The following is a 23,529-nucleotide window of genomic DNA, read 5'->3' on the forward strand; positions in this document are numbered from 1 at the left end:
GGGGAGAGCTGGGCTGAGGGAGCTGTGTGCCTTGTGGCCGTGGCTACTGGACATACTCTGCAGGGGTGGTTATGGTGCGGGTGTGAGTGCGATGTATGCGTGCGTGTGTGTTTGTGTGTGTGTGTGTGCTTGCACATTTGGAGCAAGGTGGATCAAGTCTTGGCCTTGACTAAACGGAGGCACAGCTAACAGAAATCGGACTCGGTTGGGTGCTGAGGTGTGCTAAGGTGGATTGTATAATTAAGGGAAGGTCCCACATACATCAGGGGGCATCCTTGATTTCTTCAAGGGTGGGTCGAAGAGAAAGCATGGCCAGCTCCGGATGGGGCATGGGTAGGTAGATGCCTCTTTTTTTTTCTTTTTTTCTTTCTTTCTTTCTTTCTTTCTTTCTTTCTTTCTTTCTTTCTTTCTTTCTTTCTTTCTTTCTTTCTTTCTTTCTTTCTTTCTTTCTTCCTTCCTTCCTTCCTTCCTTCCTTCCTTCCTTCCTTCCTTCCTTCCTTCCTTCCTTCCTTCCTTCCTTCCTTCCTTTCTTTCTTTCTTTCTTTCTTTCTTTCTTTCTTTCTTTCTTTCTTTCTTTCTTTCTATTGTTTGGCCTAATGGCTCAGGCTTCTAGCTATCTAGTTCTTACATCTTAAATTAACCCATTTCTATAAATCTATGCCACATGGCTCGTGGCTTACCAGTATCTTACATGTTGGTATACATGGCGGTAGCTGGCAGCATCTCCTGACTCCGATGCCTCCTTTCTTTTGTGTGCATAATCACTGTTTTCCCATGCTCGAGCAGACCCGGATCCTAGCGGAGTTCCCGGTTTAATCCACGCTTGTGCTTACTAATACTGATAGAGATTTTGAGGGTGCCAATGGGAATGAGCCTGCAATTCATGCAAATTCACAAGGCACTGAGTCACACCCATCCACAACTACACTCGTGCTTATTAGCATTGTTTCTTTTTTGAAAAAATAATTTTATTTTATGTGCACTGGTGTAAAGGTGTCAGATTCCCTGGAACTGAGTTACAGACAGGAATGAGCTGCCCTGTGGGTGCTGGGAACTGAACCTGGGTCTTCTGGAACAGCAGCCAGTGCTCTTAACCACTGAGCCATCTCCCCAGCCCTTAACATTGTTTCTTAAGGGTTTATTGTTTTTACTTACGTGTATGTGTGTGAGGCTACATGAGTTTATGTGCATCATGTGTTTCTAGGTGTCCAAGTAGGCCAGAAGAGGCTGTTGGATGAATAGGCTGGAGGAAGCTGTTGCATCTCCTGGAACTGGAGGAGCTTCAGACGGTTGTGAGCTGTTGCCTGATGTGAGCGCTGGGAACTGGACCCAGGTCCTCTCCAATAGCGGTAAGTGCTTTTTAATTACTGAGACAACTCTCTGGCCCCATGTACTTATTAATACTAATGAGACTTTGAGGGTGCTGCTGAGAATATGCCCCGATTATGTATACCCACATACCAACACACCCACACTCATCTACACTCATACCCACACTTACTCATATCCATCCATCCCCACACATACCTTGCATGCCTACATGGCCACACTCACACATGTCCACAGAATATACACACACGACATGCAGACATTCTCACATCCCACTCCCCCCACATCTATAGGAACACACACACACACACACACACACACACACACACACACACACACACACTTGTGCACATCACAAGCACTCACAAGCACATAGTGACTGGGAAAGCGCCAAGCAGAAGATATCTTAACATACGTAGACCCACACTCACCCACACTCCGCACATACTCCTGACACCTGCATCTCCCTACCATCCACATACTCACACACTTGCTCACACCTACCTCCACGCTGTCACACCCCTGCGCTTTCACCCCACTCTTCATTCTTCACTTACACCTATGCTTACTTCCCATACCCACCTACACTATCCTTCAGTACCCACATGCTTGCACCTCCAATACTCACACATACACTTACACACACACACACACACACACCCCTACACACACACCTACACATACTTTCTCACCCCAAATACTTACACTCCCCCCACTACACTCACACACATTCTCACCCTCACAAACCTCTTCCACATTCACACACACACTCTCTTACACCCACCCCCATCACATTCTCACCCCTCACACATACACACACACAGCCTGGGCTTGTCTGGCCACCTTTTGATGGGAAAGTCTTGGGAAGGGCTCAGCAGTTCCTAACAGACTGGTGTTAGGACCCAGGAAAGGCCGGAGTGGGACGGATATAAATAGAGGCGAACAAAGTTTGAGGCCCGCTGACATCACTCTGGCTCCCCACCCAAAGCCACGGCCTGGACTCTGGGCCAACGAGGTGTGGCGGAGCTCAGCTGCAGAAGGAGGCGGCAGAGACATCACTGAGCTCCAGGCCATGAGCTGAGCTCTGAGCTCCGACTTGAGACGGGAGGCAAGTGCCTGCCAGTCCCAGGCCCAGGACACGGACTCCTGAGCCTACAGGCACCCGGAGGAGGCCCTGGCCTGCCCAGCAGCAGCCAGGAGCTTGGAGAACTCTGGTGGATCTAAGGAGAAGTACTCACTCAACCCAGCGCTGCATCCAGCCTTCGGGTCCCTGAAGACTCCAGTTCGGAGAGGAGAATCGCCCCAACTGCTCTCAGGCCCTTAATACGACACAAACTTTAGGGGACAGACTTGGTGACCAGACAACCTGTGATGAAGATGTCCTTGTCCTCGGGAAGCTGGAGGTAGAGAGGCTCCCTGCAGGCTGTGGGGGATCCCACCGCCTGGTTCCCACCATGAGGGATCTGCCGGCACTGCCTTGCCACTGGGTCTGGCTACTCTGGTCTTTCTGCAGCTTCCAGGTAATGCCCCAGGCCACCAAAGGCAGCTGGGATATGTCTGTGGAGGATATCCCCATACTTACCCCATGATCTTTCCTTGCAGGTGTGTGACACCCAGCCCAGAGCCCAGGAACATCCAGGTAAGGTCCCTCCTTACTCTGATGGCTGTATGCTTTTCTCCTTGCCTTTGGAGGTACACCAGAAACCACTTGTTTACCAACCCCCACATTGGGATCCTTAATCCCCAGAAAATACGTTCTGTCCTTTGAGACAACAACCCTGGTGTGACCAATGTCTTCAAGCTGGTGATGAGGAAGCTGGCCCCTGTCCCAGCTGCCTCTTGCTCTAGGTCAGGTGCTGTCTTCTAATTAAGGAGACGTCCTCCAGAGCAGAATGTCTTTTGCTCTTTGGACCACGCACTTGTGCCTACTGGGAACTCTCCCTGGTGCCTCCAGCCTCATGGTACCATGGAGCTGTGCTCCCAAGGGACCCGGGCACCACTGTGTAGCATCTTTCCAATTGTGCTGGACATGCACAGCGGGGGTGGGTGGTGGGTGGTGGGTGGGGAGGCACCAGGACACTTGTCTCTGGCTGTTGTGGCTCCCCTTTTAGATGCACTTGTTCGGAAGTCTGGATCACAGCCCTGTTACAGACGGGGGGGGGGGGGGGGGAGGGGGTTGCTCCATCTATAGTGGGGATGAATAGGAAGGGACTTGCAGCCCGACCGTCCCGTGGCAGGTGCTCTGGGGCTAGGATTCTTGTTGAAGGTCAGAGGGGAATGTCTGACCCATTGCTGGGAAAGCCCGGTGGGTCAAGGCGAACAAGTCAGTGACTCAGAGAGACGAGGGTTCCCGGCAGAACCGATCAGCAGGACCATTCTGCCTCCAAACAGGGGCCCTGCCCCACCAGGGCTGGCAAGCCAACGTGGCAAGCACGGTGAAGGGCAGCAGACAGGATGTGGATCTGGAGAATATACCTGAAGCGGTGATAGGGAAAGTTCTCCCTCCCTGCTGAGACCGGGGGCTGCCTGCCTGTACCAATAGGCATCATCAGTCAGTTGGACTTTGAACGGTGCATATTGCTGGTCCGAGGGGAGAAAGCTTCAAGGGCCTTTTCCAGAATTTGACCTTTGACTGAGATTCTGCACACATCCACACGTGTCCACACAGACCGCCGTACCTGTCCGCACATGCTCACACATGTCCACACATGAGCAAGCATCCCGGACTCTGTAAACGTCAGTGGTGCCAGGAGACCTTGGTTCTGTGTAGACACCTCGCTCCTGACCTGATGTCGGGTAGAACAAAGTCTGTCCTGGTTAAGCACCCTCTGTAGAGGACCAGCAGCCATTCAGTTGTATCAGCCCATGTGCACCACAGATAACGAAGGCAGAGCCCGAGGGTGCCCGGAGCCTAGGCCAGGGATCCTGGTGCCTCTCGAAGTCCCCGTCTAGCCTGAGAGGGCTTCCTTCTGGTCCTCATTCCCATCCTTAGTAGCTTAGTCCTTCTCTCTTCTGCTTCCACTGGCCGCAAGGCACAACCCAAAGGCCATCTTCCCCTCTCCCCTTCCTTCCTTCCTTCCTTCCTTCCTTCCTTCCTTCCTTCCTTCCTTCCTTCCTTCCTTCCTTCCCTCCCTCCCTCCCTCCCTCCCTCCCTCCCTCCCTTCTTTCCTTCCTCCCATTTCTGTCCTTCATTTCTTTCATTCCCCCCACTCTACTTCCTCCCGCTCCCAACACATTTTTGTCTTTTCTTACATTTTGGACTTTGGCTATTTTTTTAAAATAACATTCAGCCCTCTCTGCAAAGGCCTCCTTGGATTTCTTCTCCTGCCACCAAAGCCTAAGAAGCCCCGAGGGAGACTTTAGGAAAACCTGATTCCTGACAGACAAGACACCTCCACCCATGAAAGCCCCAGATGGGCGCAGGGTTGACACATGAGCCAAGGGACTGTCCAGACGCAGAGAGGGAGTCACTTGCCAAGGAAGGGAGTGGCCTTGGGATTGCCTAAAGTAGCTTAAGAAGGATACCGGGCTGGTGCCCTCGTGTCCACACTCACCTGCACGGGCGGCCAGTCGATGGCAAGTCTGTAGCTGGAGTGGTTAGTTCAGGCTCACAGAAAATGAGATGACGCCATCTGGAGGGAGTTAGGGGAACTGACACCTAGGCTCACCTAGACCTGATAGTGATACAGGAAAGTCAAGTTAAGATGTTATATTGCTTTATCCTGGCTCCAACCCTGTGCCTTCTGCACGAGGCAGGACTCAGAAAACGGTCACCAACCACCTTCCATGCCTTGTCTGTGTAAAGACAGGACTGTCATCCTGTAAACAGAGTCCCAGTTGAGGCTACCAGGCTACCCGCATTTTTCAGCTCCCTGTGTATAGGTGTCTACACTGGCCCAGGTCACCAGATAGCTTCTGGATTCTTGTATCTACCGTATGAGGGCACGCTTAGTTTTAGAAATCTCAAAAACGGTATGAGGTCCTTTGGAGTGTCAACACCTTCTGAGTCTCCCTGTGGCTGTGACCATGGGCTGTCATTGCAGCAGAATTATAATAGCTGTAACGAGAGCCCATTTAACCCAGGTTCCCACTCGATAGGGAAGCCAGGAGTAGAAGGGAGAATCCAGAGAGGGGACTGACCCCCCACACTCATCTGAGACCCTCTCACAGCCCAGGTCCTGATTCACAGCCCTCTGCTCCCCAGGACGACCTAGGACGCTCTGAGGTTGGTGGATCCAAACCCATAAATGGCATTCGCCAAGATTACAGGCCACTTTGTAAAAGTTTATAAACATGCCCTTTTATAGATGATGTTTGTAACGAAGGACTGGAAACTTGAGAAAAATTTCAAGCTGGGTTGCTACCTCGTTTCCTTCCAGGCCACTGGGATGCCGACTTCAGTCTAGCCCCAGGCTTCACGGCTCTACTTGGCATGTAAAGCAGGCAATGACAAGTCATTATTTACGTAGTGGCTTACGAAGGACTTCTGCAACCTCTGGGTCATGGCAGGAATGTCATTCTCCATCTTTGCTGGGCCAGTCAAAAAATGATATGTATTCACAATGGAGTTTTTAAAAGAAAATTTTACATGTAGGCATGTTTTGCCCACATGTATGTCTGCATACCGTATGTGTGCCTGATGTCTGTGGAAGTCGGAATACGGCATCAGATCCCCTGGGACTAGAGTTATGGATGGTTGTGAACTGACATGTGGGTGCTGGGAATTGAACCCATGTCCTTCGGCAAGAACAGGCAATGCTTTACCCACTGAGCCGTCTCTCCAGCCCCCATAATGGAATTTTTAAAAACAATGTTTATTCCATAACAAAAACATGGAAATATAGCAAGTAGAGATTTTTCTAAGGGATGCTAGATTTATAAATATATTTTATGCATATAATTATATTCTGTGGTCATTCTATGTTTATGTTTAATTATATCCTGTCTAGTTGTTTTTATACTCTATCATTCATTCTACCTATATAGTTATGTTTTTAATTACTGACATTTAAAACGGGAGGCTGCAAATGCAGAAACCTGAATTTCACACACACTCACTCACACACACACACACACACACACACACACACACAAACACACACACACACACAGAAAGGCTGTAATTGGATACAGCGAATACAGGACACAGAGGAGATGCCCCCCCCCCCTCACTCTACCACCTTCAAAGATCAATCAAGTTAAGACCATGACCAAAACATGGAGCCCCACCCTGAGAAAACAGAACACGATGTGTTGGATTTGGGAAACTTTGCTAGGGGGAGTAGAGACCCAGATTCAAAAGAGGCCTCTATGGAAAAACATGGGAGGCAGTGTTGCAGACCACAGAGACAGCCAGGAAATGAGCTTTGGATGTCCAAGGCCAGCTGCAGAGGCTGAGAGACCAACTTTTCCACCAGGGAGAGGCTTCCGTGGTGTCCTGTTAGCAGAGGCCAAAGGAGCATTCCATAAGGGAGGTCCCTGACCCCAAGAGGGCCAGGCTGGGAAGGGGAGAGGTCAGAGACATGGAGGATTGGGAGTGTTGATGCTCATCTGTTTCTCTCTCCCTCCCTTCTGCCTCTCTCCTCAAAGCAAATTGATACTGGATCGGTGGAACATTAGATACGCGTGAAAAGGGAATTCTGAAGAACTGGCTTATAGTTATGTTGTAGACTAAATCCTTTCTCCCTCTTCTTCCTTCTTTCTTCTCTCTCATCCCCTCCTTATGTTTCTCTTTCTTTGTCCTCTCTCTTCCTCCTTCCCCTTCCTCCTCTTTTTCTCTGCCTTCTCCAGGCCATTATTTTCAGCCCTTGAGGTCATGTTCCCTCCTGAGACCTGCCTGCCATCCCTGTGGGAGTCTGAGGCAGCCATGTGACTAATGGCAACAGGCTAGTCACCTTTATCTTTTTCCACAAAAGAATGAGGCTGCATCACTCTTACGAAACTTAGAGGACCGTGGGCGATCCTGCTCTGTTGGGCGTTTAGGGAACCTGTGGGCTGAGTCTAGCCCATCTTATTAATACCACACGATTTTAATAAAAAATAATAATAAAAACTGGTGAGATTACCAAAAATTTCAAAATCCAATGGAAAACATCTGCGTTTCTGACTTATCTTTCAAAAGCGGGACGCCTTGAGTCAGCACCATGGTAGACGCCTATCTCGCCAGCACTCAGAGGCAGAGGCAGGACCACTGTGAGTTCATAGTCAGCCTGGTCCACCAAGGGAGGAGGTCTTGTTGTAATAAAATGGAAATGAATTAGGGAGCTGATTGCTGGGAAGGAATAATTGTCTTGCTCTCAGCATCCCTTAGTTGCCTGTAGTTCTTCATCTAGGGTTGGGGCGCCGTGAGATCTCCCCCTCCCACGTTGGCATGGCTATTGTGGATCCTGCTGGTCTTGTTTGTGCAGCCATATTGAGGAAGCATGGTGGAGGCTGCCCTGTCATTTCTAGAAGCTTTAGTCTCACAGCAGATTTCCTGCTCCTCTGGCTCTTAGGAATTTCCCACCTTTCCCTTCTGAGATATTCCCTGAGCCTTACGTGCAGGAGTTGTATTGTAGATATATCACCTGGGACTGGGTTATTTGAAATGATCATTACAAATAAAAATAAAAACAGGGAGACCTGTTGATCCCAGGTGAACCTTCACACAGTGTGACACTGGTCTGGTCTAGGGTCAGACAGGCTGGCTGCCCTTGCCTGCCTGCACTCTCCTGCTCCAAGGCTGGCCACCGCTTGGTGTAGACTGATCTGGCCTCTGGCCTGGCTCGTGTGTCCAGCCATCTGGCTTTTTAACCACCTAGAATGTCACCCTCCTCCTCAGGGCTCACCTGACCCCACACTACTTCCTCTCAACCAGCCTTGTCCCCCTGACTTCCCATGTGTAGACAGATTCATGTTGCAGCCAGAGGACAATGGGAACAATGTGGGTGCTTTGTCCTGTCTCGGGGTTCATGCCAGCACTATGGTGACAACATGCTCAAACCTTTCATCCTGTCTCCATTGCATGGGCTGGTTCTGGGGTGACTCCATACCTTCATGGGTCAGCCTTTCTGCCCAGAACTGGCTGTCGCCTTGTTCCCTAGAGATGGCGGGAGGGACACTGTCCACGTGGCTTTAGTGGCAGAGGTGGATTCTGAAGACCCAACAGTTGCTCTTTGTGAAATAGATGTTCCTTCTGCTTCCGATATTTCTCCCACATGAATTGAATAACAAGCCCATGAGGGTTTTTAAAACCGAATATCCTCAGTTTCTGGGCTTAAAAAAAAAAAATTAGAAGTTGAAAATGAAGGCTTTGTATTTTTGCCTCTCTGAGTTCCGGCATCATCTCACAGCTGGAGACTGCCCAGCACTGCTTCCTGGCTGCATGTGGGAGTTAGGCCTTGATTAATTTCCTTAAGCCCCACTGGAGGACTTTTTCTGTTTTTGGCTTGCATTTGGGAGTTGCGTGGGAACACGGAAGGGCCAGGAGAAAACCGTGAAGGTTAATATCTCCAATTCGACAGGATTCAGAATCTTCTGGGAGGCAAAGCTCTGGGCATGCGTGTGGAGAATTATCTAGATTGGACTGATTGAGGTGGAAAAACTCACTGTTGTCGTCTGATTGCCGTGGCTGTGATAAAACACTTTGACCAAAAGCAACCGTAAGGGGAGAAAGGGTTTATTTATCTGGCTCACACTCCCAGGTCACAGTCCATCACTGAGGGAAGTCAGGGCAGGAACTTAAGCGGAAACCATGGAGGACACCGGTCACGGCCTTGTTCTTTGACTCAAGCTCAGGTAGCTTTTTTTCTTCTTCCAGTTTTTCGAGACAGGGTTTCTCCGTGTAGTTTTGGTACCTGTCCTGGATCTCGCTCTGTAGATCAGGCTGGCCTCGAACTCATAGAGATTCGCCTGGCTCTGCCTCCTGAGTGCTGGGATTAAAGATGTGCACCACTGCTGTCTGGCTCAGTTAGCTTCCTTACACAGCCTAGGGAATGGTGCTGCCCACAGTGGGCTGGGCCCTCCCTTATCAATTAGTAATTAAGATAACCACCCCCAGGCATGCCCAATTTGATCTAGATGATTCATCCGTTGAGGCTGTGCTCTCAGAGGACTCTAGGCTGTGTCAAGTTGATAGAGCTAACGGGAACACTACCTCTAAACATACGCAGCACCATCCTGTGGATAAGGATGCTACACTTAGGACAAAGTGAGCTGAGTACCAGCATCCATTTTTCTTTCTTTCTTTCTGACTGTGGACTTCAAACTGTGAGCCTAAGGAAAACCTTCCTGGAGTTGCTTGTGGCAGGGCATTTTATCACATCAAGTGTAAAGTAATCAAGACACAACCTGGCAAATGGAGCCAGCAATCTGAACTTCAAGAGATAGGGTATTTGGTACCCATCAAGGTGACGTACTTAGCTGTCATCTAGGATTATGATGTTAATGCTGCCCCAAGATGATGCCCAAGGCTACTGTGATTTTGAAGGTGGGATTTAACAGTGTTTTGACAAGGAAGGTAGGTCAGAGGCTTGGTGAACAGGAGGCGTCAGTGTTGTGACTCTTCCTTCTCATTTCTCTTCTTTCTTTCTCTCCTTCTCTTCTTTCTCTCTTTCTCTTCTTTCTCTCTCTCTTTCTCTTCTTTCTTTCTCTTTCCCTTCTCTCTTTCTCTCTCTCTTCTTTCTTTCCTTTCTCTCTTTCTCCTCTCTCTCTCTCTCTCTCTCTCTCTCTCTCTCTCTCTCTCTCTCTCTTTCTTTCCTTTTTTCAGACAGGGTTTCTCTATATAGCCCTAGCCCTGGCTGTCCTGGAACTCACTCTGTAGACCAGGCTGGCCTCATACTCACAGAGATCCACCTGCCTCTGCTTCCCGATCCTGGAATTGAAGGTTGTATGCCATAATGCCTGGCTATCTCACCTTGATTTTTTAAAAAAATTTATTTGTTTTACGTTTTTTTTTTTGCTTGTTTGTTTTTGTTTTTTTGTTTTGTTTTGTTTTTTGTTTTTCAAGACAGGGCTTCTCTGTGTATCCCTGGCTGTCCTGGAACTTGATTTGTAAACCAGGCTGGCCTTGAACTCACTGAGATCCGCCTGCCTCTGCCTCCGGAGTGCTGAGATTAAAGGTGTATGCCCCCACCACCTGGCTTATTTTAATTTTTTTTTGAGACTGATTCTTACTCTGTAGACTAGGCTGATCTGGAATTCACTATCCCCCTGCCTCACCTTCCCTAGTGCTGGGATTGAAGATCTGTACTACTATGCTTGGCTAAATTATTTTTTATTATTTATTATTTTTAATCAGTAGCTTTTCTTTTACATTTACCTATTTCTCTGTGTGTGTCTGTGTCTGTGTGTCTCTGTATGTGTGGGCATGCCACAGTGTGTATGTGGAGGTCAGAGGGCAACTTGAAGGAGTTGGTTCTCTCCTTCCACCCTGTGGATCTGGCAATTGAACTCAGGCTGGCAGACTTGGTGGCACACACTTACTGAGCCATCTCACTGACCCGCCTTATTTTGTATTGGTTCCTAAAAACATGGAACCTGCCATGTCCGTGGTACATCACGTCTTCTCCTGGTGTGGACACACACTGTGAGATCAGGGTAGACTTCCATCGCCACAGACATTTATCATTCTTCATGGTAAAGATACCCACCTTTCTTTCAGCTTTTTTTTTTTTTTTTTTTTTTTTTTGTCTTTCAGAGACAAGGTTTTGCTCTGTGGCCCAGGCTGGCCTCAAATCCCCAATCCTCTTGCCTCAGCTTCCTGGGAATTTAACTGACTCTCTTTGCTAGCTTTTGAGATTCGTGGGACATAGCTCCTCTCTGTAGTCAATCCCCTGTGAAGCAGAACAGCAGAGATTCCTATCCCTGTCTAGCTACAATGTGGTAAAAATTGTTGAGATAGATAGATAGATACATAGATAGATTGATAGATAGATAGAGAATGTGTGTGTATATGTGGTGTGTGTGTGGTGTGGTGTGTGTGTGTGTGTGTGTGTGCGCGTGCACGCGTGCGCACGAGTGGCTGGGCATGGAGCCTAGGGTTTTCCGCATGCTAGACAAGCATTCTACCAGCAAGCTGTGGACCCAGCTCTTTTAAACACCACCCCATGTCAACCCATGTCATTCTCCATCGTTCCTTCGGCTGCTCACCAGCTCCCTTCACGTACATACAAGCTGATTATTCAGTCAGCTTTCCCTGGATGAGCATCCAGGCCGCTCTCTGGCGTTTGATCCTGTGGGGACATTCCACAACAAATACTTTTGTATACAGGTCTTTGATCACACGATTTAGAGCCTCTGGAGTATAAATTCCTAGGAATAGCCTTACTTCACCAGAGAGAACGCGTCTTTAACCTCTGCAGAGACTTAGCCAAATTGTCTCTCTGGAAAGGCCAAACTGATGCTGACTCACTCTGAACCTCTGTCAGAACTGACCAGCTTCACACATCTGGCCTTTCAGTGGCCATTCCAACCGGAGAAGTCTGGCTGACTGTCCTCTGTAGTCTTTATGATCCTGGGATGCACTGAGCAAGGTTGGGAGGGTGAGCTGCTTTAAAAATAGTTAAAAAACAGTTTGTGTTCCTTTTTCCTTCAACTGTGTTACTGTGCCTAAGCGTTCTGTTGATTTCCTTCTCATTAATAGGTTTTTTCTCTCTTTCTCCTTCCTTCCTTCCTTCCTTCCTTCCTTCCTTCCTTCCTTCCTTCCTTCCTTCCTTCCTTCCTTCCTTCCTTCCTTCCTTCTTTCCTTCCTTCCTTCCCTGCCTCCCTCCTTCCCTCTTTCCCTCCTTTCTCTTCTGTCTGAGGATTGAATCCAGGTCCTCACACATATTATGTGAACATTCTACCACTGAACCGTATTCCTGGCCCACAGGAATTTTAATAATACAGTAAGTAAATTGAATACATCTTAAAAAGAAATCAATGTGTTTCTGTCATAAATACTTCGAGCATGTTGCCTCAAAGTTTTTTTCCGGTGTATTTCCTATATAGAAATTTTCAAAATCGGCTAAATGTAAAACCTCAGAAAACTTCTATTTATTTGTGTATTTATTTGAATCAGGGTCTCGCGCAGCTCAGATTGACCTAGAACTCACTGTTTCATGGAGGCTGGCTTTGAACTTCTAACCCTTCCACCTCCCAAGAGGGAGGGAAGGATGTGTTGGAGTTGGGGTGATGGAGATGAGGGAACGCTGGGTAGTTCACGGACGGCTACTTCAAAATGTCATAATTGTTACAATTGAAGGGCAGAGAGAGTCCCCTAAACCCTAATTACATGCGGGCACAAGGCACAGGTCACCGTACCTGGCTCACCTTTTTCTTTTTAGATTGGATCTCACTATGTAGCCCAGGCTGGCCTCAAACACAGAGATCCCCAAACTGAGATTAAAGCCACGTACCACCCCACCCCAGCCTCTAGCTCAGCTTTTATGTCACACTCACATTTTGAACCATCAGAAGTATTAGTGAGGTAAGGTCTTATTTTTTTCCCAGATGCCTAGCTGACTTCAGTGCCTGTGGTGAATAGATCTTTGGTTTAAAATGCCACTTTTATCATAAGCCAACTGTCTCTAGGTAGTAGAGCCTCCCGAGGCCTCTCCTCCCACTGAACATCTGTCCACATGCGTGGTACACAACGTCCGAGAACTGCATCCTCCATGCTTGTCCCTAGCTCCCCTCAAGACCTCTGCTGTCCTTATCACCTCTAGTACACCCCCCCACCCGCCCCCCCCCCATGCCCTCTCCAGGTCCTCTTATTTATTTTTGGCTATAGCTATTTTTGTTTATTTTTATGTTTTGGGGTGCATGCACACATGCATGTGTACAGGGTCTCAAAAACTCTCACTGAACCCGAACGCATGTTCTAGCTAACCTGGCTGGCCTGTGAGCTCCCAGGATCCCCGTGTCTCTGCCTCCCCAGCATCGGGATCATCAGTGTTTATCACCCCACCTGGTTTCATGTGGGGATGGGAGACAGAACTCAGGTACTCAGCGCCTGTGTGGCAATCAGTTTGTCAGCTCAGCCACCTTCCCAGCCCTCCAGCGGGACTTTCACTTCTCTTTACAAATAGGGGGAGGACGTGCGATCTTGCGGGTTACTGTTAAAGAACACAGGGGAGTGTTTGTCAGGGGCCTCTCTCAGGCCCGGCATCTTCTCCCTGTGAAGTCATTTCAAACCTCGTTTCATTCTGTGGTCCAATTAGGATCAGATGTTGCCTCTAAAGCCACTCCAAGTAACAGCACAATAATGGGCATTTCTGCCTTTTCCCCACACTAATGGGCAGCTCCTAGCCCTGTACCGACATGCACGGGGGCTTTTGTTTCCTTGAGTTAGGGGAGGTCCCTCCCTATTTGTCCTGCTCTGTCCAATTAAGAAACTAGCCATTGATTTCTAATTTAAAGTGGTGGTTTCTGTTTAACCAGGAGCGTGTATTGAATTTTCTTAATGCCTTTTCAGCCAGGTCCGTGGTCATCACGACAGTCTCACTGTTTTTCAGTCTCTGAGTGCTCAGGGTCACAGCTCTTATCTCCAGTTCCTTCCTCCCTAATTGTGGTGTAAACTTTTTGGTCCTTTCTCTCTGCAGGGTTTGCGGTCCTGGCTTCTGCTTCTCATTACTGGCCCTTGGAAAATGTGGATGGGATCCTTGAGCTTCAGGACACAACTGGAGGTAGACAAGGGTGGTGAGCATGCCTGCCATGTGGGGATAGCGCCTCCTAGGGGCTGGGGCATCTGGAGAGAGGGAAAGACTCTAGATGCCCCAGGACGCATTGGAGCTGGAGCAAATGGAGATGAGCGATCGCTCTGTTTCACTGATAGTCACTGCAAAGTGTTTTATGAGACCATCTATACATTGTTACGATAGAAGGGCAGGGTTTCCTAAACCTTAATCGGTGTACAACCTTCTGCTCTGGCGTGAGTCTGGGTAGAAGTTTGTGGGTGGACGGAGCTGAGTTGCCACAACAAGCTGATATGCGGATTATTGTCTTAAGGTCACTGTTTCCCGAAGCAAGGTGTCCCCTGTCTGCCAAGCACTTAGCCAAACACCAGCCAACATCCCCTAAGATGTTCTTCCTGGTGTTAACTCCACAGGAGGTGTCAGGGGCTCTGTCTCATTGAACTCAGACCATAATACTGGAGAAACTCAGGACAGTTGTGAGCATGTCCATTCCAACAAGAACTCCTTTTTTTTTTTTTAAGTATTGATTCAGAATTAATTTTGAAGGTCTTCCACTTTATTTTTATATACTTGCTGCTCTTATGAACATCAAATGTGTCAAGCATGCACACACACACACACACACACACACACTCTCTCTCTCTCTCTCTCTCTCTTATGGTATTGTTCTGTATATACACAAGTTGGAGTGCAATGTATTCAAAACACTACTGGTGTGCAAATTCCCCACCCCTGTGCGTCTTCCTCTTTGATACGACTCAAGCACAGTGGGAAACTGTCGCAGAAGGTTCCAAAATGTCTCCCTACAACTTTGGAATCCAGGGGCTGGTTGAGGTAGTTTAGTGAGTAAAGGTGCTTGCTGCCAAGCATCTCGACTCGAGTTCGATTCCCAAGATTTCCATGGTAGAAGAAGTGAATCCAGAAGATTATCCTCTTACCTCAACTTATGCCCCATGGTATACACAAGCCCCATTCTCTAAAATAGAAAAAGAGTTGGCAATATGGCTTAGTAGATAAAGGCACTTGCTCTCACAATCTGAGTTCAATCTCCAGGACCCACATGGAAGAAGGGGGAGAATACACTCTGCCTCAAGTTGTCCTCTGACCTTTACATACATGCTGTGTCATGCAAGCACGTGTGTGTGTGTGTGTGTGTGTGTGTGTGTGCATATACAACAGATACATGTGTATTTTAAAAACTAAAATAAAATAATGTTTTGTTTTTATTTTAAATTAAAAGCAAACTAAAACAAAAATCTTCCAAGTCTAGAAGCTCCAGCTGGGGTCTTGGAGCTGGTGGTGGGTGTGGCCTCTGTGAAGGGCTCAGCCCAACTGTACTGTATCCTCCATCCTTCGTGGGCTCTCCCATGTGGTAGGATGCTGGTGGCCCCTGCAGACTGTATGGCAGCCAAGAATTTTTTCCACTCTGCTGTAGTAAGAAGGGCGACAGCACCCTGTGCTAGCCAGTGTGTTGGATCAGGGGAAAACAGACCATCGGCCTTCGTCATGATCTAAATTTCTTCTCTGGAAGTCTTTATTTTGAAACCCCTGAGAGGCGATCACCTGGATAAGTGGAAGAGCATTGTTCGGGACCCCAGAGCCCCCATCCTAGGCATTTTTACCCTGTCTCCCCAGCTTAGCTCACTGCTGCTGATTACGTCAGTAGCTCCTGATGTTCCGAAGTCCCACGATCACCCAGACACACAGCAGGAACTCCTCAGTGCCCCCATGCCTGTCCCCACACTGTGCAACGTGGTGCTGGCACTGTGGCTTCCTGTTGGAGCCTCCTCGGCAGTCTCTGTTGCCGAACAGGTGTGTGTCATCACGAGAGCAGGTTCCCCAGGATGGAGAGACAAGCTGGGATCTACCAGCACCTCTCAAGGCTGGGGACGGTGGCGGCGGAACGGCTCTGGATGCCACCTCCTGGACGTGCAGCCCTTTGTCTGTGGCCGATCCCTCTGTTGTCTCGTCCGCTGCCATCTCACGCAGCTGTTTTTTCCACAGTGTTTGTCTCTCATTGGTCCTTCACATCACACCCCTTTCCCTATGTTGTTATCACTGCTTCATGAACGGCTGAGTTCAACTCTCCATCTCTCAGCTACGCATCCCGGGGGGGCGGGGGGGGGCGGAGTGGGAGCCAGCAAATCGAGACCGTTATCTGCTCGATTGCGGCCAAGGTCAGCAGTGACCCAACTCAGGGGGCCGTCGGAGCCGGCAGCGGCGGCGGCAGCGTTGGAGTCTGCTGAAGAAACCTGTGGGTGGAGGCGGACGTGGGAGGGAGGAGCCCTCCCCCTGCGTGCTGGGGTGAGAGATGTGCCGTTCCCATTTGTGTCTCACGTCACTCATGCGGTGTCTTCTCTTTTGTCGCCCCACCCAGCGTTGCGAACCCACAACCTCACTGTGCCTCCCTCCCACAATGCTACCTTTGTCTTTACCAATGACTCCGCTTACTCCAACTTCTCCGCGACTGTCGGTGAGCACCCGGTGCTTGGTCCCCCGTCACATTTGGAGCCCAGGGAAGTTCAGGACCGGTCTAATCTGGTTCTGTAGGACTCACTCGGCTGGTAAAAAGGAGTGGGTGGCCAGGTGCAAGTGATGGACGTCAAGAGAGAGAGCCAGGGTGTTGGGGAAAAGGCACACAGGCTTCTGGCTTGGGAAGCCTCCCTCACAGGCATGTCTGGAAGGGGCGGAGGCTCTTCTACAATGCCAGACTCTTTTTTTTTTTTTAATTTAATTTTATTTTATATTACAATACCATTCAGTTCTACATGTCAGCCATGGGTTCCCCTATTCGCCCCCCTCCCACGCCCTCCCCTTACCCCCAGCCCACCCTCCATTCCCACCTCCTCCAGGGCAAATCCTCCCCCGAGGACTGCGATCAACCTGGTAGACTCAGTCCAGGCAGGTCCAGTCCCTTCCTCCCAGACTGAGCCAAGTGTCCCTGCATAAGCTCCAGGTTTCAAACAGCCAACTCATGCAATGAGCACAGGACTCGGTCCCACTGCCTAGTTGCCTCCCAAACTGATCAAGCCAATCAACTGGCTCACCTATTCAGAGGGCCTGATCCAGCTGGGGACCCCTCAGCCTTTGGTTCATAGTTCATGTGTTTCCATTCATTTCAAAGCCAGACTCTTTTGAGTCAGTCATTTGATCTCAGAAGCAAAAACAAGCAGGTCCCAGATCTTTCTGAAACACTGAAAATGGATTCCCCCTCCCCATTTTTTTAGAGACAAGGTATATGTAGCTCAGGCTGGCCTCAAATTCTCTGTGTAGCCAAGATTGAACTCCTTCTCCTCCTGCCTCCCAAGTGCTGGGATTCCAGCTGTACACCACCACCATGCTTGGAAGAAACTGGAGTTTTGAATACATTGTGTTCTTTGTGGGGGAGGGGCTGGGGGAGGCTAACCCTGCCCGGTTCACGGACAACCGCAAGTTGATTTTAAAACTCAGGCAAAAAAAAAAAAAAAAAAAAAAAAATCTAGTTTCACAAACATCCCATCAGCATTTCTGCAGCTGCATTCTGAAAACTCTGTAGGAGCCATTTTAGAAGACACGCCCACTCAAGTCAGATGATTGCCAGTTAACCCAGAGCCTGTGATTCCCTTGAGCTCAGAGCTAAAGGGACAGCAGTGACGGGCATGGAAAACCTGTTCAGATTGTGTATGCCTCTCTCTCTCTCTTCTTAGCACATCATCCAATTTCTCTCTCCACTGTGGGCTGCTTAGCATCTGTAAATGGTTTTCCTAAGCAAGCAGTCTGGTTCTCGGGCCGGAGCAGTCTGGCTCAGTTATCTGGCGGGTAGTTATCCATTTAGTGAAGTAAGATATAGCCCTCCCATGGCAACCAATGGGATTAGTAGAACCAGAGGGTTTAAACAACAGAGCCCTTGCATGGAGGTCCACGTGACAGGGAGTGTTGCACCCAGCCAGTTGTACGTGTGAGCAGGGCGTCCAGATCTTGAATGCACAGTCGGCCAGTAGCCGGAAGGACATGCACTATCAACCTTCCTGTTCCTACCCAGGTTGCGGCAGTCACCTGGGTAATGCTCATTCTGATGCATAGCGAGAGCCCATCACCAATCGTTTCTAGAGTCTTCACTTGTCTGTCTATAAAGCAACCACCTTGCTTTGGCCGTGGCACACACCAGCCACGCATGACACATGACAAAACAAGGTCACGGAATGAGCTGTGTTGGAGACAGGGGTGTGTGGATCTCCGGGACTGCTGTTGGCAGGCCCTTCAGGGACTTTCCGAATGGAGCTGTGGTTCCTCCTGGGTCTGGATGTGGCTCTAAAGCTGAGGTTGCATACCCAGAGAGGACCAGCAGGCTTCAGTGAGTAGCCAGCAAGACCGATCTGCAGCTGTGGCCTCACACTTAAATAATGAGAGTGCTCCATCCAGAAAGCTCAGCGTGAGGCAGGAGTGTGAGTGGCATTTAGGGTCCAACAGTTGACAAATATGTCAGTTACAATATTGTTGCATTAAAATATAGGTTATGCTGACCTGTCATTAATAGGAGGGTAATAATTTATTCCCTAACACTTTAACTTATGAATCATTCACACTCTCACTATCAATAATTAAGTATTAGTGGATGCGATTACTGTCGGGGAATAATGTGTGACATTAAGCATGCATTATGAAGGAAGATAGCCCTGCGAACTCAATTTGTAAGTTGCTTATATAGGTCTGACATGTGTGTTTTAGTCTCCTGGTGGCAACTGGGTGGCTGACACGTCCATTTCCTTTCTTAGATATCATGGAAGGGAAGGTCAACAAAGGTATTTACCTCAAGGAGGAGAAGGGTGTGACATACCTCTACTATGGCAGCTTCAAGTCATCCTGCATCAGCAACCCGGCCCAGTGTGGACCTGAGGGTGAGTTGGGGCTGAGATGTATGCTACCCTACTAGTGGCGCATGTGAACAGAGTGAGTATGTGTGTGCGCGCACGCGCACGCGCGTGTATATATGTGCATGGGCGTATGTGTGCATGGGCGTGTGTGTGTGTGTGTGTGTGTGTGTGTGTGCGTGCGCGCGCGTGTGTGTGTGTGTGTGTGTGTGCATGTATGTGTGCATGTGTGTATGCGTGTGTGTGTGTGCGTGTGTGTGCGTGTGTGTGTGTGTGTGTGTGTGTGTGTGTGTGTGCATGGGCACGCATGTGTGTGTGTGTGTGTGTGTGTGTGTGTGTGTGTGTGTGTGTGTAAGCAGTAAATGTGCCCATGCTCCAGAGACAGTCACTGGGTGTCCTCTTCTATCACTCTGTGCTTCATTCCTCTGAGATGGAGTCTCTCATCGGCCCTGGAGCTGGACTCACAGCTCTAGCCATCTTCTTGAAATCCCCACAATAGCATTGGGGTTATACGTGAAACTTACCATGCCTGACTTCTTCTTCTTCTTCTTTTTTTTTCTTTCTTTTTTATGTGGGTTCTAGACATCTGACCTCAGGTCCTTATACTTACGCAGTGAGCATCATTCCCTGCTTTATCATGTCCCTATCCTATGAGAACAGGCTTCTTAGCAACTGCAACGTGTGTGAAAAATGTCAGATGCAAGTTGGGGAGAGGGAAGGGCTGCAGCCACTTGAATGCAGTCCCCTGTCCTGGAGACAGAAAGTTAGGACATGGCCCTACAGAGCCAGGAGATCAAACCATCGAACCTTGTAGAGGAATGGGGGACACCCCACTTTAAAACACAACTGCTGAGATAGATGTCACTCGGGCTGGGCTGGGGCCCGGCACTTGTGGGAAGGAAATTGATGGTGTGGCTCTCAACGGCGTTATTTCTGGATCTGGGATGTTGATGACAGGTCAGGCCTGGCAGAGCAGGGTGTGCCTGTTAACCCTCAAACCGGGTTCACTTCTTATGTGTTCACTGAGGGTGGCTGGGTGGACCCGCTCCAGCCTATGACCTGTGGCTGGAACTCATGACAGGTATGTCAAAGAGAAGACAGACGCCCTCTTCTCCCCTTGGAGCCTGGGCCACATTTGAATCCTTTGGGGGACATCGTCCTCTGCCCCCCAAGGCCAGCTTCATGCCCTTTTCCTCAACCTATTCACCCAATTAATGCTGTCTACAAGGGCACGGGTGTGGGGCCATCCTCCAGAGCATGGGCAACCTGTCAGCGGCCACAGCCCGGAAGCAAACTGACTCCTCCCCCAGTAGTCACCAACTGTCAATAGTGCCTGAGCGAGGAGTGGGACCTCACCAGCCCCTCCTCAGCCTGTGTCGGAATGTTGACTGACTTGGCGTTGTATAAGTGACCACAGCCGCCATGAGCTTGTGAAGACATCGGCCGTGTCATGTCTGGAAGATGGCATTTCCTGGCACTTCTCCCACCCTCCGGCTCTTATATCCTTCCTGTCTCCTCTTCTGGGATGGTCCTCAGGCCCTAGAAGGGTTGGTACAGATGTCCCGTTTAGGGATGAGCACTCAGTGGCCACGTGGTCACAGCACTTTGAACAGTTACGAATCTCTGTGTCAACCACTGCCCACTGTCAAAAGAAGCTCCCCTGACCAAGGTGGACAGGAACAACGATCCATGGGTGTAAAGAAAAATATTTGGAAGGCAGCTTGATCACGTGTCCATCTATCAAAGCAACGGTAGTAGGTTTCCCACCGAAGTCTATGACTTCCTCAACCACACACTGTTGACCAAGTTTACAGTACCAAGGCATGAATTCCTTCCTGGGTGCGGGCATCAGATCTAATTAGAAGATGGTTGGTTACCTCCTACCTGTCATGCCGTTACTGTGCCAGTGAGCACATCTTACCTGGCAGACCAGTATTTTATCATGCAGGGTCTAGCAGTGAGTAAAATCAATGATTACTTTTCGTTCCCAGTAGTCTGCATAGCACCTTCCAGCACTGTGAAAGCTAGCCAGCAAAGAAGTTTTCAGGTCAGTCCTTGCTGGATTTCTCTCCGTCCTGCAACCAAAGTATGTGGTGTCTTTAGCAACATGGGCCTTACCATCTAGTGATGATAGGGAACCCAGCCATGGTAAGTTGCTTCAGGGGTCTCTGGGGCCACTCTGACCAATACATAACTTGTAAGGAGGGTGTCCATGCCTGGCACTGAGATTTTCATTTAGGAACTCATATCTCGGGCTAGGCAGTGGTGGCACACATCTTTTAATCCCAGCACTCAGGAAGCAGAGCCAGGTGGAACTCTGTGAGTTCAAGGCCAGCCTGGTCTACAGAGGAGTTCCAGGATAAGCTCCAAAGCTACACAGAGAAACCCTGTCTTGAAAAATATCTTCTGAGAGCCTCATTGTTGGCCTATGCAGGGCATTTCCATTCAAATTCCTTTTTAAAATTATGTATTTTAAGTAGCCAACAAAGTAGTGACTTTCCACAAGTATTTTTCGCATATCTTCAGTCTTGGTTAACTCACCCCCAATCTCATCCCTCTGCCCCGCCCCCCCCCCCCCGTTCCTACTTAACCCTTTAACCCCAGCATCCCCCACTTCCGCTTTCACAGCCTGTATGTTCAGGCCTCTTCCCCTCCCCTTCCCATGGGTCCTCTCTGGCTCCCCTACAGACATTCAGAATTAAACATACAAATCTGGAAATTCAAAGCCAGGATCTGCATATGAGAAAGGACGTGAGACATTATATCTTTCTACACCAGGGTGACCTCACTTACTGTGATGTTTTCTGCTTCCACCCATTCTCATGCAAATTTCATGATTTCATTCTGTTTTTTTTTTTTTAAACAGCTGAATGAAATTCAGTTGTGTAATAAAAGCACCACCTTGTATTATCCGCTCAGCCGCTGATGGACATCTAGGATGGTTCCATTTCTTGGCTATCATGTATAGACCAGCCATGTCTCTGTGGTAGGATGTGGAGTCCTGTGAGTAGACGCCAAGAGGTGATATAACGAGGTCACAGGGTAGTCCTATTTTTAGCTTTATGAGAAACTGTGGAGCAATTTTCAGGTCAAAGTGTCAAAGTCTTGGTGTTTGCTAACCTATAGCTGGTCCCCAGTTCAATCGGCCATCAAAACACCACCAGGCTATTCCCCACCCCCCACCCCCCACCCCACCGCCACCTCTCCATTTCCCTTTCAAGAATTGGAGGAACGCACCTCACACATGGTTTTATGTTCTGGAGATCCAACTCAGCGCTTCATGCATGTGTTTGCTGGCCTTCACGCTTTGCATAGGCCAGCATCCCACCAACGGAGACACACATGCAACCCAGAGCATCAGCCTCAGGGAGCTGTCTGTCTCACAGAGTACCCATGTGGGGAAGCTGAGAGCAGGAAGGGCCTCTCTGGGGATCTGGGGAGCTACCTGTAGACCTTGGGCTCTGCTCCATACTCCCTTTGCTTGGCAAGTGCCTCTACGTCAGACCTCCTGTCTCTGTGTGGCAGCTCCTCCATAAGCCGTGGTGATTGATGGTGGGATACTGTCACATCTCCTTCCTACTCTCTGGCACCGTGGGGGACTCTGTCTGGACCACCCGCTGGTTCTCTGAGGCCTTTACTGTGTTCAGCACAAGGCAGCACTCGTAGTGCGTTTACGGAGCAGGCGCAGCTGGTCTGGACGCCCCATTGATGCTTCTGTCTAACTCAGAACATCCCTGACAAGGGGCTGTGGAGAGATTAGGATTTACTGATCCTAACAAGAGCGAACTACGGAACCAATGTGCTGTGCTGGGCTCACTCTTTTCCCCTTCAGACTTCCTTCTCTGGGTTGATGATCTGAGCATTTGACAGGTGCTCCTGTGGGCACATGGTGAATCTTTCCAGACCGTGGAGACACAGACTGATGTTTCAATGAGGGCTGTGGCAGACGGGAGTCATTACTTTGCAGGTTGACTGAGCTAAAACGAGCTGCTTTGCTGGCAGAGTTCACGACCCACTTTCTTCTTGTCCCGGTCCAGCACTATACTGAATTTTTAATTTTTATTCTTATTACCTAACACTCTATTGAATTTTTTATTTTTATTTCTCTTCCTGGGCAGAGAGGTACATTTGGCGGAGACAGCATCGTTTTGCGTTTTCAGTTGAGTGAAAGGATTTTTTTTTTTTAAAGCAGTAACATTTTTGGGGGGCGGGTGGGGAGAAATGACTTCCAGGAGTCTTGCTGGAGATACATTTCACAACGAAAATTCCACAGTGCGCCTTGTTCATTTCCATATGAAACTGGCTGTTTCTGAGTGCGGCGGGGTGGGCCAGGGTGCCATCTGATCCTGATGGAGGAAGGATGGGAGGGAGAGATCTAAGTGCCCTCCTCCACAGCCAGAGTGACCAGGACCTCAGCAGCATCCTCCAGCCTCTGTGCTGCCTCTCACTGTCACCCTATCCTAGTGTTGGAGACCTCACAGGATCACTTTCCTGAGCAACCCAAGGATGCCTCTTGGATTCTCCCCAGAGCTCCCAGAGCCCCAGAGAGGCCTGGGACCTCCCTAGTATTTGGAGGTTCTTAAAAAACAACAAAGCCTTGATCAGTTTGGGAGGCAACTAGGCAGTGGGACCAAGTCCTGTGCTCATTGCATGAGTTGGCTGTTTGAAACCTGGAGCTTATGCAGGGACACTTGGCT

At 49.2% G+C, this 23,529-nt stretch overlaps 1 protein-coding gene across 2 annotated transcripts in view; it reads left to right on the forward strand.

Moving 5' to 3' along the window:
• Positions 1-2,341: 2,341 nt before the first annotated feature.
• The window catches only part of Adgrd1 (adhesion G protein-coupled receptor D1), a 118,527-nt gene continuing 97,339 nt past the window's right edge, over positions 2,342-23,529 (forward strand). Inside the window, exons 1-5 of one of the 2 annotated variants that reach the window (XM_006971373.4) lie at positions 2,605-2,849; positions 2,932-2,968; positions 13,890-13,973; positions 16,360-16,455; positions 18,737-18,859. In XM_006971373.4, the coding sequence (XP_006971435.2) occupies positions 2,784-2,849; positions 2,932-2,968; positions 13,890-13,973; positions 16,360-16,455; positions 18,737-18,859 (406 nt within the window). In that variant the 5' untranslated portion in view covers positions 2,605-2,783. Of the gene's footprint in view, positions 2,850-2,931; positions 2,969-13,889; positions 13,974-16,359; positions 16,456-18,736; positions 18,860-23,529 lie in introns of both variants that reach the window. The other variant, XM_006971374.3, reaches the window with a different exon arrangement.

Source organism: Peromyscus maniculatus, chromosome 23 (assembly GCF_049852395.1).
Source record: "Peromyscus maniculatus bairdii isolate BWxNUB_F1_BW_parent chromosome 23, HU_Pman_BW_mat_3.1, whole genome shotgun sequence".
Lineage (NCBI taxonomy): Eukaryota > Metazoa > Chordata > Mammalia > Rodentia > Cricetidae > Peromyscus > Peromyscus maniculatus.